We start from the raw sequence: 16,258 nt of genomic DNA, 5'->3' as shown, positions 1-16,258 counted from the left end.
TAGTCCTTTGTCTAGTTTGATGTTTCTATCTTTCTCTCACACAGACCGCGCTGGAAGAACTCTGTCAGATCAGATTCATGGTTTAAACTGGGAGAGAAAGGAGCTCAGAAAATTGGAACGGACACGTGGAATTGGGATGGTTTTTTGATAAACATTCTCAGAGACGTACAAATTGCTTTCAGACTTGACCATCTGCCTTTCTCCTGAAAGAAAAAAAAAAGAACAAAAAAAACATAATTACTAAAGGCTGACAGAACAAACGAGGACAATTAGTTTGTTCTTATTGATCCAATGTTTTAGAAGAAGCTGATTGATTGGCCTTTTGCCATCAATCAAAGTTTTTCTCTACTTGGGTTGACTTTCTTCTTGTAAACAGCATCAAAGTATTGATGCTTCTAATATATATTTATTCACTTTATTATACAACCATAAACATGAATTTATTCTAAGGGATGTTATTTTTTGGAAGTGCTCCAAACAATAAATACCACTTCGTCTTCTCACATCTCACATGTTCTGTTTTTGTCTCACACATGTGCGAGTAAAAATCTACATGTTTGTGAAAGATCAGGTCATTCCTGTTTAAAACATGTGAGCATGCTGCTCATTACTTTTATCACCAGGACAGACACATTTTTGGGCCGGCTCGAAATGATTTAGAGTCCGCTTTTGGCTCGGCCCGAAACACGGAAATGAGCTTTCCATGTTTTTACGTCTGACCTGTGTGGATTCGTGTGTCTAAGAACGATGGAGGTAATGGTTAAAACATAGAATCAAATCACGGATGTGGGTCTGGCGAGCTCTAAAAAGAATCTCGCTCCGCTTTGGTGTGTTTTCTGATTTCTGAAAAGGCTTTCAAATGGCAGGTTTTGTTTGACTTAAAGCCGAAGTTTAAGGTCAGGGTTTAATGTGGGGGGCTGTTAAACATTTTTAAGAGCAGCAAGTGCGATAAACGTCTGTGCAAGTAAATTACGCAGAGCTCATTTAGGCTTTCAAATGCAAAACTTGTTAAATCTTAAGCGGACGAGGCTGTAGTTAGGGATAATTTTGTATCATACGGCAGTACAAAAACAACCACAAGCAATAAAGTGTTTGTTTAAAAAGTCACCGTTAAAAACTAGGGTAAACAACGTCTCCTAGTGTGGAAACAAGTTGAAAAATGTCTTCCCCCCCCCACCACCATTTTTAATAATGTTTAATGGTATCTTTACTGAGACGTTTTAGCTGCTAGAAATCAATTACTCGCCTGCATGGGTTACCATGATGTTCTTTCACTACCATAACAGTGAAAGGTGTTTGACGAAGCAATCGATCAATAAGCTGCTACTCCTGATTCTAGTCCGTTTAACCGTCACAGTCTAACCTAAGAATGATTGAAACAGTGGCAATCATGAGTTTGATTCAGTACCCTTCCTTGTGACAACTGCCATGCAGACACGCCATACAGAAAAGGAACATCACGAGATGAAGACAGAGAGGTTCAACAGCTGTGAGGGGGGGAAAGAAACGGTGAAACTCGATGTAACGATGACGGTGCTGAAAAGCTACAGAATGAATTGGCTCGTGCAATTCTTGGTAATATCAGTTGAAAGTATAAGAATACTTTCCATTTCACTCTACTTTACCAAATGAGGCTTCAGTTGAGATGAAGATGGCTTGTTAATGGTTGGGATCTGTGTTTAATATTTGTCCACATATTAATCTCCCCTCATGCTAACTTGAAATATTGCACCCCTCCATGTCCTTTCGCTGTTGGACCCTTTTATTTATGCTTTGTCACTTTCTAATGAGCTCAAGATTTTATTTTGTCACCAGCAACCTCCCATGAAACACATACATCAGCAGGCAGACATTCAAATAAAGATATGGCCACAAAGATATGGCGGGAGACACTGGTTTGTCTCCCGCTCAGACAAACCAGTGCAGATTGTATTTTCCCGACAACAACACGAACAGACGCGCGTTAAAGATTCTGTTCACCGTTTTCTTTCCCTCCTGCCTCACACTGTGTTCGATGAAACACTCTGACTGCCTCACATATCACAAATCACGTCAGACCTCATGTGTGAAGCAAAGAGCTAACGTTGTCAGCATGGTAAACGAGAAATAATAAATTAACCTCCCGCCAGTGGGGTTCAGCATCGCTTAGATGAGCAGACACAACTCTGATGCCTTAATAATTCAAAACAGTTTTCATTTTCTGATCTCATGTGGGTTTTTTTCCTCACTATTTGGAGCCTTTTTACAGCCCCTGGGTACTGACTTTGGTTTCACTCCAAAAGCCACACAATGAAGTAGAGTTAATGAGAGGAGAAATCAGAGACAGATGCTCGAGGTCGAGGGACGCAGACTGGGGGGTGGGGGGTCCAGACGGCTCCTTCTGCCTGATTCAGTGGGCTGCTGGGCTCTGACGCCCCTCTCAGCCAATCAGAGCTCTTCTTTACTGGCACGCCAACTCCACCTGTGTGCCATCCCGAGTCACAATGACAGTTTAAACGCCTGGTTAACTGCGAAGGACACTGTTCAACAACAGCATGTCATCTCACCTTGTCGGTTTTGCAGTTGTACCTGACTTGTTTTTCTTTTTAAAGATGTCGCTTTAGAACCCAAACATCCTTTAAACTTTTCCATCATTTTATCCTTCATTTGTCAGTGATGCTTCTCAATCTTCCTGTTGTTCTGTGATGTTCTGTAGCTTTGCTGAGCTCGACTTGTGCACACGTGGACTTAATTTTTTGAATGAAGTGAAGTGTTGCAATAGATTTGCTTTGAGGGACGTCAGTAATGGCGCTAATGCAAAAGCATGCCACACATTTCAGATTTTAATTTAATAAAAAACAAAAAAACATGTTGTGAAACCTTGCATTATTTTCCGTTCACTTCACAAACAGGCAGTCCCTCTTACTCTATTAACAGAAATTCCAATAAAATAAATCAATGTTTGTAGTTGTTGAATTGGTCAATGTGAAAAAGTGAAAGGAAAGATAAATATGATTTCAATCATATTTATTTTCCTGCGTCTGGACTCAACCATAGAGTACCAGGTGGCTTCGCCAGTGCACAGCTGTGGTTACTGTAGAATATACGTTTCTGTGGAGGGTCTAAGTAGGAATTCTGTGCAGCTGCTTCTTGCCCACAAGTTGTGACAGTATAGAGGGGGTTGGCTGGCATTTGATCCTGTTGGTGAGCATCTGGTGAACTGAGCAACCCATGCTGATGTCATTAATGTGCAGTTAGTGATTTTCACTTAAAAAAAAAAAAAAAAAAAAAAAAAGAAGAAAATCAGGGATGTGATGATGCCTTGTCCTTCCAGAGATCATGAAAACGATCTACACTGACATTCTTTTGAAAACGATGTTCTGTTGAACCTTAATGCCAGCAGAAAGTCAGCCAAGGCTTGTAGATTGAAAAGAATGTGGATTTACAGGGAGGATCAAGGTTTTGTTTTTCTTTTTTTGAGGTTTAACGACTTTGACTTAACCAGAGCTGCTAGCCACAACTTTACATTTAGGTTCTTATCTCCACGGTGGCCTCCAGGCTCCACGGTTGATGCAGGCATTGTCAGGCAAATCTGGGTAGAAAACCAGGTTTTAAGGGCCGCCACCTCATCAGAGACTCGTGGTTTTCTCTGCGGTTTTCGTTGGAACTCCAGTCTTTTACATGGATTTATTTAATTGCTCTAGCATGTGGCAATCGTTAATAACCTATTGCGGTTAGCATGTTCTGAGCACCGACGCTGCTCTGATTTAATATTCCCATTACTAGATGTGGGTTGTTTAGATCCTCATAGACAGTGTTATTTTTCATATCTTGTTAAAGTGAGGTCATCCCTTTGGAAATTTAGCTCTGCTGGGACACAGGCAAAGGATCAGATGACCTCCATTAAACATTTCACCAAGAATGTCTTTATTATTGATTGGCTGGAAAAAAAAAATAAAAGCCTCTATTTACAAAGTGAAAGCTGTCAAGTCCAGAGAACTCCAAAGCACTTCACACTACATTCAATTTATCCATTTATCATGCCTTAACAAACGGACCTACATGTTAATGTTTATTTTCTGATATAAACATAATCTGATTAAAACTCCACCATCTTCTTCCAAAAGGTTCTTCTTTCTGATGCACTTGTAACAATATGGAGTCTTGTGACTGTAGTGGTTAAATTATTTATTAGTGGAAAATAAATCCCCAGAAACAGCCTGGCTCAATTAAGTTACTGGTCACTAAATAACAGTGCCTAGTAAACTATTCTGTGACCCTCTATTTTCAATTTAGAGTCATGAATTCAGTGTTCAGATGAAACTTTTTATACTTTGGAGGAAGCAGAGCATCACCAGAAACAGTGTAGGTCAACAAATATCTCGATTTGCTCCGGTTTCTTTCTATTTTTTTTATTATTATTATTATTTTTTTTTTACTATCTCCTACAAAACTTACGTTTTTGACGTAGCATGCTCTTCTTTTACACAGGACAAGTTGCGCAGTAAATGCGCAACAGCGTCTCCAAAGCATACAGCTGTACTGAATCTCCATGGCAACAGCGAGTAACTTTTCTGTTAACTTTACTGGATAACTAAGTGGAGATTTGTAGCGTTCAGCGCGACGTTAGCTTTGACCTTTATATAAAATAAGTTGGCTCAGCGTTACAGTTTACGGTAGGGCACTGTATTTATTTCATTTCATTTAACTTTTCTTTTTTCTTTTTTAGACAATTTCGTAGCAACGAATAATAAAAAAAAAAGCCAACCGTTTAATAGCCGTTGAGTTTGCGCTTACTAGCTTTGGAATCCTACCGTTGATGGCGTGGCAGCATTCCTTCAAATAGACAAGAAAGGTCCGAAGCCACCAATGTTACCCACAAAACCTCCGGGAGAAAAGCCTGCTTTTTTAAGGCGCAGAGTTAGACGACTGTTGGCCCCTGACACCTCCGGTCGGGAATTTGGTCCTCGGAAGACATCAGAGGGTGAGGATGTTGTAGCCATAAGTGAATTAGTGCAGAATTAATGTGTATGCCAATAACAGCATTCCAGATATTTTGCTATTACCTGATCGTTTCCTCACATCAAACAACAAACTTCACTTTATTATATTGAGATTCTAATGCTACCACACAAAGTAGTCTATACTTGTGAGTTGGATGGGAAGTGATATACTTGTCCAAAGTTTTCACACAAGAAAATTGGGAAAGTTTTGTATGCTTTTTAAGAGTTGTATATTATGTGTGGGGGAATGTAGCCATTACATCCTGTGTCTTTTTTTTTACTAATTGTTCTCCAACAAACCTCTGATGCAGGTGGAGTCTATTTATTTATTTCTGAAGACAACGGGTTAGGCTGAATTTTATTAGATAAATAGCTATGTGAGGTTTTTTTTTTTTCTTTGCCAAAAATTTGAAAATCACATTTTCTTTTTTTTTCTTCCCACTTCACAATGTTATGCTGCTTTGTGGTCGGCAGTCACATAAAGTACAAATAAAGTACACGTCACTTTTCTCCAGCTCCACTGTTACCCTTAGATTCATCAAATTTAAGTCAGCGATGTTGTCCTACAAAGAGGGACATCCTTGTCTGTCTTCAGGAAACTCAAAAAGACCCAGCTCTTCGGAGCGGATCTCGTACGCTCGCTTTGGACTGAAACATCTACCAATTTATAAAATAAAATAAAAAGTCATTGAAGTTTTTTAGTTTAACATAAAAAGTGAAAGAACAAATTTCAAGAGGTAGGAATATTTTCGCAAACGGCCGTACGGATTGGATTTTTCAAATAAGCACATAGTAGTTCTGCTTAAAATAACGCAGTTGTGTCACGGTAAAAGAAACTCCTCTCCACGCTACGTATCATAGGAGTTTTCACGTCTCCATGGGACCTGTGCATTGACAACAGTCTTCGAGAAGATCCGTATTTCGCCGTCGGTGGTGACACACCCAAAGTTCAGGTTCCCTACATAACCGTCCCTGGACACGCTCCTCGACAGTTAGTGGAAGAGAGGTATGAGCTGTTTTTGTGATAAAGATTATAAAGAATGTTCTTTTTTTAGCAAATAATAAATCAATTTAAAGTCTTTTTTTTTATTACTTCTGTTAACAGACTTCGTAGAGGATACTTGGTTTTAGACTTACTTCAACTCCTGGCAGCAAAAGGCATAAGGTCTAACAACTTGATGCCAGGATTCCCAGTCAACCAGGATGATTCTGTTCCTAAGTCGTACAAGCTGGTTTCACCCTTCCTGCCACTTGAGGTAAATATAGTGTCGCTGCTGTGGTACTTCTATATGGCAACCATCTCGCATATATGTATTGCATTTTTCAAAATGCCCACATCCCCCTAGATCTTTTGATTTGATCTGAGTTTTGTATTTTTTTCTTTTGTATTTTATGAGATATTTGACAATGATGATTACGAATGCCGGACACCAGAAAGCTGGCTCACTCTGGGCACAAACCAAGGATGGCCTAAGCGAAAGCCTATTCCTGCATTGGCCTTGCTGCTTACTGGTGATTGCATTGTCTTGGGTGTAAAATTATTTCTCTACAATATAAATTCATAGATTTTTTTTATATATAGTTTTATTCAAAATTTGTGTCTTTGTCTTTTTTTCTAACGTGATTCAGAAAGTTCATACCCTGAGTACAAATGGCATTTAGTTGGGGTTCTTGACTATAGTTCGGAAAAATGTCAGTACTTAGTGGAGGAGGTTCTTAAGGAAGAAAAGGATGAGGATGAAGACGAGGAGGAGGAAGAGGAGGAGGAGGAGGAGGATAAGAAAGAGGAGAAGGAGAAGGAGGAGGAGGAGGATGAGATGTTTTTCCATCACAGCCCTCGGGAAGATAAGGAAGTAGGACGCAAAAGTAAACACAAGAAAAGTAAGTCATTTGATTTGTTTGTTTTCTTGCGTAGCGTAGTAACAGTACCTGATTTATTTTTGACAGGAGATATTTGCATAAACACAATCTTTTGTTCACACTGTCTGGCTAATCAGAGTCAGAAGAGTCTGACCTAAACAACAGGGACTCTTTGTGTGAGTAGGTAACTTTTCATCAGAGCGAACAGGAAGTCACATGTGGGATACCCCAAGGTTCAGTCCTGCAGCCCTCCTTTTTTAATATATACATTCTGCTGCTAGTTGAGATTATAATAAGATTAGCTAATATAACTACGCAGATGACACACGGTTCTATATTACATCCATGCGTGGAGTTGTTATGTAGATCAAATCAAAGCGTAGATGTGCCATAATGTTTTTCAGAAAGACAGAAACAAAACTGAAGTTATCTTTGGACGTAGAGAAGAACAATCAAGAGTTCTTGTACAGCTTCCTTTATTTCAGCTGGAAACTTCCTAATAAGGCCCAAAATCTGGTTGTAGCGATGAAGACTTTAACATTCAGCGACACATAAAGACAATCATAAATTCAGCCTTCTATCACCTGAAGAACAGTTCAGATCACTGAGGTCCTCTAATTCAAGTCGTCTCTTTATTTTTTGCGTTTTTATCATACAAATGTCAAATAAACTTGATTTAAGCCTTTGATGTCTTGGTGCAAAATATGCGTATATAAATTTGAGCGAAAGCAAAGGAGCTAGTGCTTATGTCGCTGATGCTAATAAGAGAAAGTCATTATCCTGGGTAATGGGTGCTGGATTAACAAGAGCAGAAGAAACACTTAGAGATAATGAAGCCAAAAGCAACATTAAAGGCAAATTGTTTGCAACAGCACTCAGGAACAAAGAACTTAATTTTTGGGGACATTTTCTGTGATTTCATGAAACTAAAATTAAATTGTGTGTCCATAATGACCATTGTTCCTTTGAAAGAAAAAGGAGGAGGCCTGCAGTCCTGAGAACAGCATTCCCACTGCGAGGCACGGGAGTAACAGTATAATGATTGGCAGCAGAAGGGAATGGTTAAATAAATGGCATCATAAGGAAAATAAAAGAAAATGTCTTCATGGACAACTACTGTTAAGGATTCCCCAAAACAAGGTTACTTAAAGGAAACAAAGTCAATGCATTGGAGTGGCCATCAGAAAACCCAAATTTTATGACCAAAAAAAAAAAAAAAAAAAAAGGAAACCGTGAGCATAGGTAAAAGGTTGTGTGTTGTGCTAGGAAGTCGGATAACAAACCTGACTCAGCCAGAACCAGTTCTGACTGGATAAATGGGCAAAATTCCACCAGACTATTGTGAAAGGATAGCCCAGAATGTGCCAAAAAAACTGACAGTTGCACAAATTAGTAATGAAATTAATCTAATCTTTAGAATTTCACGGAAAAAAAAAACAACGTAATTCTGTCAGTGAGCAAATTGCAATAATTTTAGCAATCCCATCTGACCTAAAACAGGAAATATTTAGTTTTATTTAACAACAGAGAGTGAGGAATACATACAGTCTATGAAAACTTCTGACTACAGCTGTTTTTTGTTTTGTTTTTGATAAACTAACCATTTTGCCACAGACGTGACCATCTTGTATGGAGGCACTAAGCACTGGGTACCGAGGATCAGGCTGTTGTTCAAAGCCGAGGATCCTCGAATCTTTGCAGACCGAATCGAGTCTGCTCTTCGTTTGAGAAGGGAGGGAGAAATTCAACTCCTGTACAGCACGTCTGTAGACTGCATGCCCTTCTGGGAGGCAAATCCGTCCCTCTGTCATGCCAGTCTGCAACGGATCAAGGAACTTGTAAAGTCTGCTTGCGGCTTTAAGGGGAAATTGTGAGTAATGTCATTCCCAGTGAGTCCCTTCGTTGTTGCCTGTTTGCAATGCTTTTCTGACAGATCAATCAAAAGCAGAACACAGAAAAGGGTAAAAGAAGTCTATGTTTACATGTGCAGATTTGAGAGCTGTATAAAAAACTTGGAGAACCAGGCCAAGCTGGAATACGACCGGGTTATGAACCGCATGGTGTTTGACAACACTGTGATGACCTACTCAGAGGAGTTTTCAGACATAATATTGCCACAAAAAGATCCTGAGCGTATACCAGAAAAAAGTAAGATTCTTTTTTTTTTTTTTTTAATCAACATGTACTTTTTTTTTTTTTTATGAAGATGAAGGGACACGCTCAGAAACTAAACCCTGGCTTCTTTTACTTGTACAGTACGCATTCCAGTTCCTCCCCTTCACTATCAGGTAAAGCAAAGTGAATTCGCCCAGAACTCTCTGCTAAACCTACCTGAGGTGATCGCTGTGATACATGACATTTTGGAGACGTGCCACAAAGTGACAGACATGAGGCTGTTTGACGTGATGATCATCAAACTACAGCGAGTGGATGAATTTGAACGCATCCAGTCTCAAGTTCAAAATGGGGTAAGTAAGCTCGCAGTACACACATGCTTTTCCATCTCAGTCTTCTGCTATTAAAAGTGCTGTCAACCGATTAAAAATCTAACGCTGTGACTGATCACTTTGTTTAACTTTGTAAGGTTGAAATATAAACATGCACGTTTTCAAAAAACATTTCATTGTCTAAAACCAAACGTCTCAGTTTTTTAGATTTTCATATTCAGGAACGTTCAAAAGAAGTTTTTTGGTTTGTATGTTTGTTTTTAAGTAGTTTAGAAACGTTAACTACAAACTGGTTTTACTTCAGTGGAAGGGTAATTCATCCATTGCAGTAAGTGGGCTACATTCAACCGTAGTTGCATCCAAACGTCCTTGAAACTGTTTTTAGCCACAAATATTCTTCATCAAATGGATTTTTAAAAAAAAGGACCAATGCTTTCCCTTTTTCCAGATAACCTTGTATCTCCAGGAGAAGTGGGTCATCTCACTCAGCAACAGCATCCACGCCGCTAGCAATTCCCTCTCTGACGAAATCATATACAGACTGATGAAACAGGTGGTCTTCAGAATGAGGAACTCCTTGCGCACCCTTGTGTTAGATTCACTGAAAAACCTGAGCGAGTTCCTTCTGGACTCTTGTCAATGTGGCAAGTCGTTTACTCAGGACCTGGTCTGGGGAAAAGACCTGATCAGTAGTCCCTACAGGTAAGATAAACCACAGGTACTCAGGTGATCATTTCCCAGATTACATAATTGTGTTAATGAAAATCTAACAAAGCATCTGCAAGGTGCTCATGTTTTGATTGATATTCAGTACTTTGTGAGTAATTTTTCTACATCTATCTTTATTGAGGTCAAGGAAGAATCCTCTGTTCCTCGTAGATCTGATTCTGGACCAGAACGGGGTTCACTACAGTACTCCACTTGAAGATTTCGAGTCTTTCGTCACAAAACTGTTCAGATCTGCCATTTTGGTCACACACAAAATTCCGCAGCTTTATAGGGTAAGCAGAAAGCAACCATTTCGTGCGCATTTACATTGAAAATCAAGAGCTCCGATATTGACATAAACATAGGTCACCGTGATGTCAAAGATTTAGCGTGGTTCTTCCTCTCAACAGTTTGTGATGAAGAAACTGGTCGTCATGGGCAGTTTGTTAATCGAGCCGATGTGTTTCTACGAAAATGAAGTAGTAGCGCTGGAGGAAAAAGTCCGGAATGTGCTAAAGAAAGCAACAATACCTCTCCGAGCCTATGCTGCCAGATATGAAAAACACTTGGACCTACACAATTTGGACATAGACGCTTTCAAGTAAGTTGATTTCCATTGATGCCTGACAAAGTAGCAGACTTTGAGATCCCTTTTTCGTCACTCAGCTATAGCTCCATTAGCACCATGGATTCAACATTTGCAAGCTTGGTTGAAAAAGCAGAAAACTGGGAATTACCATGACAAACAGCAACTCTGCATGCACTAGGCATGTACCTTTAAAAGTGGACATTAAAAGTAAATGTCATTGCTACCCACCAAAATGAGAATAACTTTTTCCCCAAAGAATATGTTGACCTTCAGATTAAAAGCATACATGCATACATATAATTGTAAACATGGGCTTTGGAATGCTGCTATATTTAAACCAATCGCAAGAAGTGGTTCAGTTTTTCAAAAGAAAGATTTTATAATAGTTTTCAAGTTAAAAGTTTCAATCTAGATTACTGAAAAAGGATACTCCACAACACTAAGGAGACTCAGCCAGTCAGGAAAAAGGGATTGTGTTGGCCATTAGAGCAGTTTAAATTATCTTTCAGAATAGAATATTTCATAGCGTAGATCATTGCAAAAGGGTATTTTGAATAAGTAAGGCAACTAAATGAGCAATAGAGAGAGGGTATATGCACATAAGCCAGGAATGAAAATGAAAAATGTTTCAGAGATGATGTTCTAAATAAGTTATTTTATTTTGAATTCCTTGTTATTTTTCTTGTTTTTCTTTAGTTGCTGCCTTTTTTATGGATTAGGTCAGAGAGTTGTTTCAAACTTTGATAGCATTTTTGCCTCTGACTGTAGGATTTGACAAAATTCAGTTCCGTCTTCTTTCTGCTTTAGTTCAAAATGAAGTCATTTTGTCCTCTGAACGATAAATTCTTATTCCGTTAATGCCTCAGGAGCCTTAATGCAGAGATGGCCCCTCAAGAGGTGAAGAAACAGGTCGAATATCATCTTAAGAAAATGGAGAAGCTTGAGTACTCGCTGCCATCCTACATTGTTATTGGTCCATTTTTTGTCCGTGTGCAAGCTGTGCGACAAGCACTCATTAAGAAGCGGAAGTTTTTGGCCAACGCACTCCTGGAAAATCTTGCTCTGATGCTTTCAAAAGAAATTGAAAATGTAAGTCATTTGTTCAGAGAGCAAAAATCCCATTCTTTTTACTTTTCACATGCTGCTGTAATGTGCCAGAGTTCACTAGTAGCACTTTACTGAAAAGCAGATATTATTTCCTGTGTGTGTGTGTGTGTGTGTGTGTGCGTGTGTGTGTGCGTGTTTAGGCCTGTGAAAAGTGCATTTTTTTAAGCAGAACGCTACAGGAGAGACCCAACAGCATTGAGGAGCTGACTGAAAAGAGGGAATGGATGAAAGAAATCCCTGACCATGTTAAGAGTTACAAGGTACAAAACTGAACACCTTAGTGAGTTTAAGCATGTTTATGTTGATTAACAATTTAAGATTTACACAAATTATCTTCACAACCTATTAACAACAGGAACAACTTTCCAAAATCTTGATGGACTATGAGGTGCTGGAAGACCTCAACTTCCACATTTCAAACGAGGATTTTGGCAAAAAGTAAGCGTGCATTCATTATGCTGAAATTGTATGCATTAACTTTGCAGGATTTATTCACAGTTCTGAAAAGTATGGAAAGGTTAGGAATTTTAGTATTTTGCAGAGCTGACTTAGTTTTAGAAATGGAAGTTGATAAAGGCTAAACAGCTGCTTCATAACACTTTATTTTCTGGGATGTGGTCCTCAAAGTAGAATGATTTAACCCAACAACGATCCATCCATCAACCCATCCGTCCGTCTGTCCTTCAAAGTACTTTGCATTTTGAAAATACGTGAAAACTGAATGCAAAATATGGAATTGTCAGCCTAGAAAAGCCTGACATTTAGTAAAAATATTTCAAATACCTACATTTTGGCTTCCTTTGAAATTTGGTGGCTGATTCCAGGACTTTTCTTTTTGTTGCAATTCAAAATTTGCTCTATTGGGAGAGGTTTGTTCTGTGGGTGAGTTTTGAAAAACTGCTCTAATCTATGAGTAATCTTACATGGTTAATTTAAGATTACGGGGAGACTCTTTACTTCAATCACATTTAGAGAGTTTTTTCTTTATGGTTTAGGATATGAGTGCACAGTAAAAGTGAGTGCTAGAAACATTTACAAAAATAGATTTTCTTACAAAGGCTCTGTGCCCCTGCTGTTGTTGCAACACCTATGGAGATGCAAAGCCGTTATAAGACTATGCTTTGACTTGATTTGCTGTTTTCAGTTTGGGATCTAAGATGGAGCTTAGATCCCAAACTGGATCTAAGGAGTTATTGGTCCTGTTGCGGTGGCTCTTTTGTGCAGGTGGACAGCTGTTGGGTGGCCACTAAAGATAAACAGTCAAGCGGAGAGAGTATATGCCCAGCATGAGGAAGATGAGAAGCGCTTCAACAAGATCCAACTATCAGACCAAAACAAACTCGAGGAGCAAATTGACGCACTGCAGGTCTTCTATCTCTTTTTTATCAATCACGATATGGTTTGAGTCCATACGGAAAAGGTATTATCTGGATAACTGTCTGGTTGCTCCCTAAAGATGTTCCGCACTCTTCGTCCCAATTTACAATGACCTGGAAAAGTACTAGTACTCCGTCGCCTTGCAAAAACACAAATGTCAATGTTTTTGTTAAACCACTTTTCACTGTAGATACAGTTGCAAGTATGTTGAGGTTTTACTCCACCAGCTCTACATATCTACAGTTGAACACTTTTGCCTTCTTCTTTGCACAATAAACAAAGCATTTATTGTGATAAATTTCCTATCGTGATAAGAATTTTAATTTATCGTTGGTTTATTGGTTATGTTTAAAACACCCCAAAACTCTCCTTATTTTTGGACTCAGTATTTACTCTAAGGACTCTAATTGCTGTGACATACAGTCATACAGTTAACTTAACAAAGATGCAATAAATAGTTGTCATTGTCCCTCTTATTGTTATCATAATAGTACCACAATATGTCATGATAGGACCTTTAGGTCCATATCGTCCACCCCTACCCACCCGCCCCCCGTGCTACACATTGAATATTTTGCAACACGCTGTACATGTCTTAAAGCAGGTCTTAACTTTATATATACCTTTGTGAACAGAGTGTCGTTGCTGAGTTTGTGGGATATGACGACCTCGACCTCGCCCACGAGATCGCCAACAAAGCGAAGCGTGCAAAAGCACAATTCAAGCAGTGCCTGAGTTTGTCAGACACCTACAACACCAGAGAGCGTCTGCTTGGTCTACCAATCTCAAATGTGGGTTTATTAGAGAGCTTCAGTGAGAGTGCAATTGATAGGAATCACTCAAAATACGGCAGGGAGTACTTGCTATTGTTCTTTGGTTTTAGATTATTTTTTTTTTCAAACTACAAATTATGAATTTTTATTACAGTTTGATCATCTGACTAAGCTAATAAATGACTTCAAGCCTTTTGAGAAGCTCTGGACCACCACGTCTGACTGGCTACGTTGGACAGATGGCTGGTTCAATGATCCGCTTACATCAATCGACTCTGAGCCGCTTGACCGTCTTGTCACAGGAGCCCTACAAACCATGAGTGGTTTAATTAAACAGTTCGAAGGAAATATTGGTTGGCAACTGATTTGTTACCTTAGAAAATCTTCTAATAGCAAAAAAAGTGATTAACTTGTCTGATTTATTTATTTATTCTTTGTTTGTTTGTTGGTGTCCTGGGATGCTGTGTTGTCCTACACAATATTAGAGATCCAAACAATGGCAAGTGTGATGCTTACCAGGATAGAGGAGTTCCAGCCGTACTCCCTTCTGATTCAGTGCCTAAGGAGCCCGGGAATGAAGAGCTACCACTGGGAGATGATTTCAGAAAACATCAACATAACAGTTCGACCAAAAGCAAACATGAGTCTTGCTCGCTACATGGAGCTTGGCATTCAGGACCACTTGGATGAAATAGTTAGTGTGGCCCAGACTGCCGGACAAGAATACAGCATTGAACAGGTGATGCATATAGTGATCCATAAGGTCTTTGTTGGGTAATGTCTGTAAATTGTTGTCAGATGGCTCATTTTTATTGGAACCATTGCTTCTTTTTCATTGTTGGGCACATTATCAAAGAAGCTACATGTTAACTCCTGGTCTGTCTAGGGATCTCTTTACTGAAGTTGCCCCTCTTTCTCCACCGTTTCCTCTAGGCTCTGGAAACGATGGAAGAGGAGTGGGCGACAGTTGAATTTGATTCGCTTTTCGACAAGGAGGCTGAAAAATCCATCCTAAAGGTCCCAGATGAAATATTCCAGAGGCTGGATGACCATATTGTCAAAACACAGAACCTGTCCTTGTCCCCGGTCAAAAAAGTCTTTGAGACCCGCCTCAACAGCTGGGAGAAAAAGCTCAGGCTAACTCAAGTACAAACAAAACCAAATATTAGGTTCATAATATTGGTTTCTTTTTCATCTTTTTCATTGCTGCCTTTTCCTTTTCATATTTGAATCCAGGATGTGCTGGAAGAGTGGCTGGAATGCCAGCGTGCTTGGCTGACCTTGGAACCCATCTTTAGCTGCGATGAGGTCAAGCACAAGCTCAAGCAAGGAAATACGTACAAGCACATAGAGCAGCGCTGGAGAAACGTCATGAGGAATGTCGACAGAGAGCAAAATGTTTGAACTTTTATGTTTTGCCTTTTTTGAATGCACAGCTAAAACGTGTAATACACCAACTTAGCACCAGTGTTAATAATGGACAACATCTATGTGTTTACTTTTAGGTGATTGAAATGTGCCAAAATGTTCAGCTCCTAAGTAAACTGAAGCGCTACAACATGTTCTTGGGAAATGCTCAGAAAGGACTCAAAAAGTACTTGGAGGAAAAACGAAGTTCTTTTCCAAGGTAAGAAATCATTAAAATGGAGAAACCCCCAACTCTTTCTGGTCATAATAAATCAGTCTTTCCAGGCTGTTGTAATGTTATCTTTTGTGGTATTCGCAGCCTAAAATGACTGATTTTGCAGCATCTTTTTCATAAAGTTATGGTCAGAGTTGCAAATAGTTTTTATGCTGTATTTTTGCCATAAGATGATCTTACAAGAAAGTTCGAATTGCTGCATATAACCTTTTGCAAAAAGGACAAGATTTTAACATAGTTGATATTTAAAGTGCAAAGAAGATTTTTAAAGTACATTCTTGAATAGTACTCTTAATACAAATAAAATGATGTCCTGAAGTGGGGTCAAACTGCAAAAAAAATAATTTCATATTGGTCATTGAAGTTAACTTGAACTGTATGTACAATACAGGCAAATCTTACAGAACATCTCAAAATATTTTTTCCATTTAAAGGCTAAACCACATGTTTTCATATATCTAATTGATGTGTGTGTTTTTCTGCACACTTTTGCAAGCATTTTGTCACAATACAATAAGAAACAATATTTTGTGAGGATTATCAGTTATAGGCCAAGACAAAGCTTTGGCTAAGGGAAAAAAACTACATCTCAATTTTTATTGACGTATAAATGTAAATAGTGTGATATGCGTTTGTATTCATCCATGCCTTGAGTTTGAGAATAGCTTCATAGAATTGGTTTCCGTCATAACAAAGCACTCACATAATGCTGCACTATATTATCAATACTGACTGCTAAACATTCTGTTTGCATTGTGCATACCTTTTGTATG

At 38.9% G+C, this 16,258-nt stretch overlaps 1 protein-coding gene across 2 annotated transcripts in view; it reads left to right on the top strand.

Annotated features, from left to right (window-relative positions):
- The first annotated feature begins 4,544 nt into the window (after nucleotides 1–4,544).
- dnah1 (dynein, axonemal, heavy chain 1) overlaps nucleotides 4,545–16,258 on the top strand; it is a 38,317-nt gene continuing 26,603 nt past the window's right edge. For both annotated transcript variants that reach the window (XM_044122699.1, XM_044122698.1), the window contains exons 1-21: nucleotides 4,545–4,963; nucleotides 5,844–5,988; nucleotides 6,088–6,238; nucleotides 6,380–6,494; nucleotides 6,612–6,863; nucleotides 8,457–8,712; nucleotides 8,833–8,990; nucleotides 9,099–9,310; nucleotides 9,738–9,991; nucleotides 10,140–10,290; nucleotides 10,408–10,598; nucleotides 11,453–11,675; nucleotides 11,834–11,953; nucleotides 12,049–12,131; nucleotides 12,918–13,059; nucleotides 13,706–13,861; nucleotides 13,998–14,196; nucleotides 14,329–14,582; nucleotides 14,777–14,989; nucleotides 15,080–15,241; nucleotides 15,349–15,470. In XM_044122699.1, coding sequence (XP_043978634.1) covers nucleotides 4,849–4,963; nucleotides 5,844–5,988; nucleotides 6,088–6,238; nucleotides 6,380–6,494; nucleotides 6,612–6,863; nucleotides 8,457–8,712; nucleotides 8,833–8,990; nucleotides 9,099–9,310; nucleotides 9,738–9,991; nucleotides 10,140–10,290; nucleotides 10,408–10,598; nucleotides 11,453–11,675; nucleotides 11,834–11,953; nucleotides 12,049–12,131; nucleotides 12,918–13,059; nucleotides 13,706–13,861; nucleotides 13,998–14,196; nucleotides 14,329–14,582; nucleotides 14,777–14,989; nucleotides 15,080–15,241; nucleotides 15,349–15,470 — 3,674 coding nt within the window. In that variant the 5' untranslated portion in view covers nucleotides 4,545–4,848. The remainder of the gene's footprint in view (nucleotides 4,964–5,843; nucleotides 5,989–6,087; nucleotides 6,239–6,379; nucleotides 6,495–6,611; nucleotides 6,864–8,456; nucleotides 8,713–8,832; nucleotides 8,991–9,098; nucleotides 9,311–9,737; nucleotides 9,992–10,139; nucleotides 10,291–10,407; nucleotides 10,599–11,452; nucleotides 11,676–11,833; nucleotides 11,954–12,048; nucleotides 12,132–12,917; nucleotides 13,060–13,705; nucleotides 13,862–13,997; nucleotides 14,197–14,328; nucleotides 14,583–14,776; nucleotides 14,990–15,079; nucleotides 15,242–15,348; nucleotides 15,471–16,258) is intronic.

Source organism: Gambusia affinis, linkage group LG07, assembly GCF_019740435.1.
Source record: "Gambusia affinis linkage group LG07, SWU_Gaff_1.0, whole genome shotgun sequence".
In the NCBI taxonomy this organism is placed as follows: domain Eukaryota; kingdom Metazoa; phylum Chordata; class Actinopteri; order Cyprinodontiformes; family Poeciliidae; genus Gambusia; species Gambusia affinis.
The sequence above is the reverse complement of the archived record's forward strand: the minus strand, read 5'-3'. Positions and strand labels throughout refer to the sequence as shown.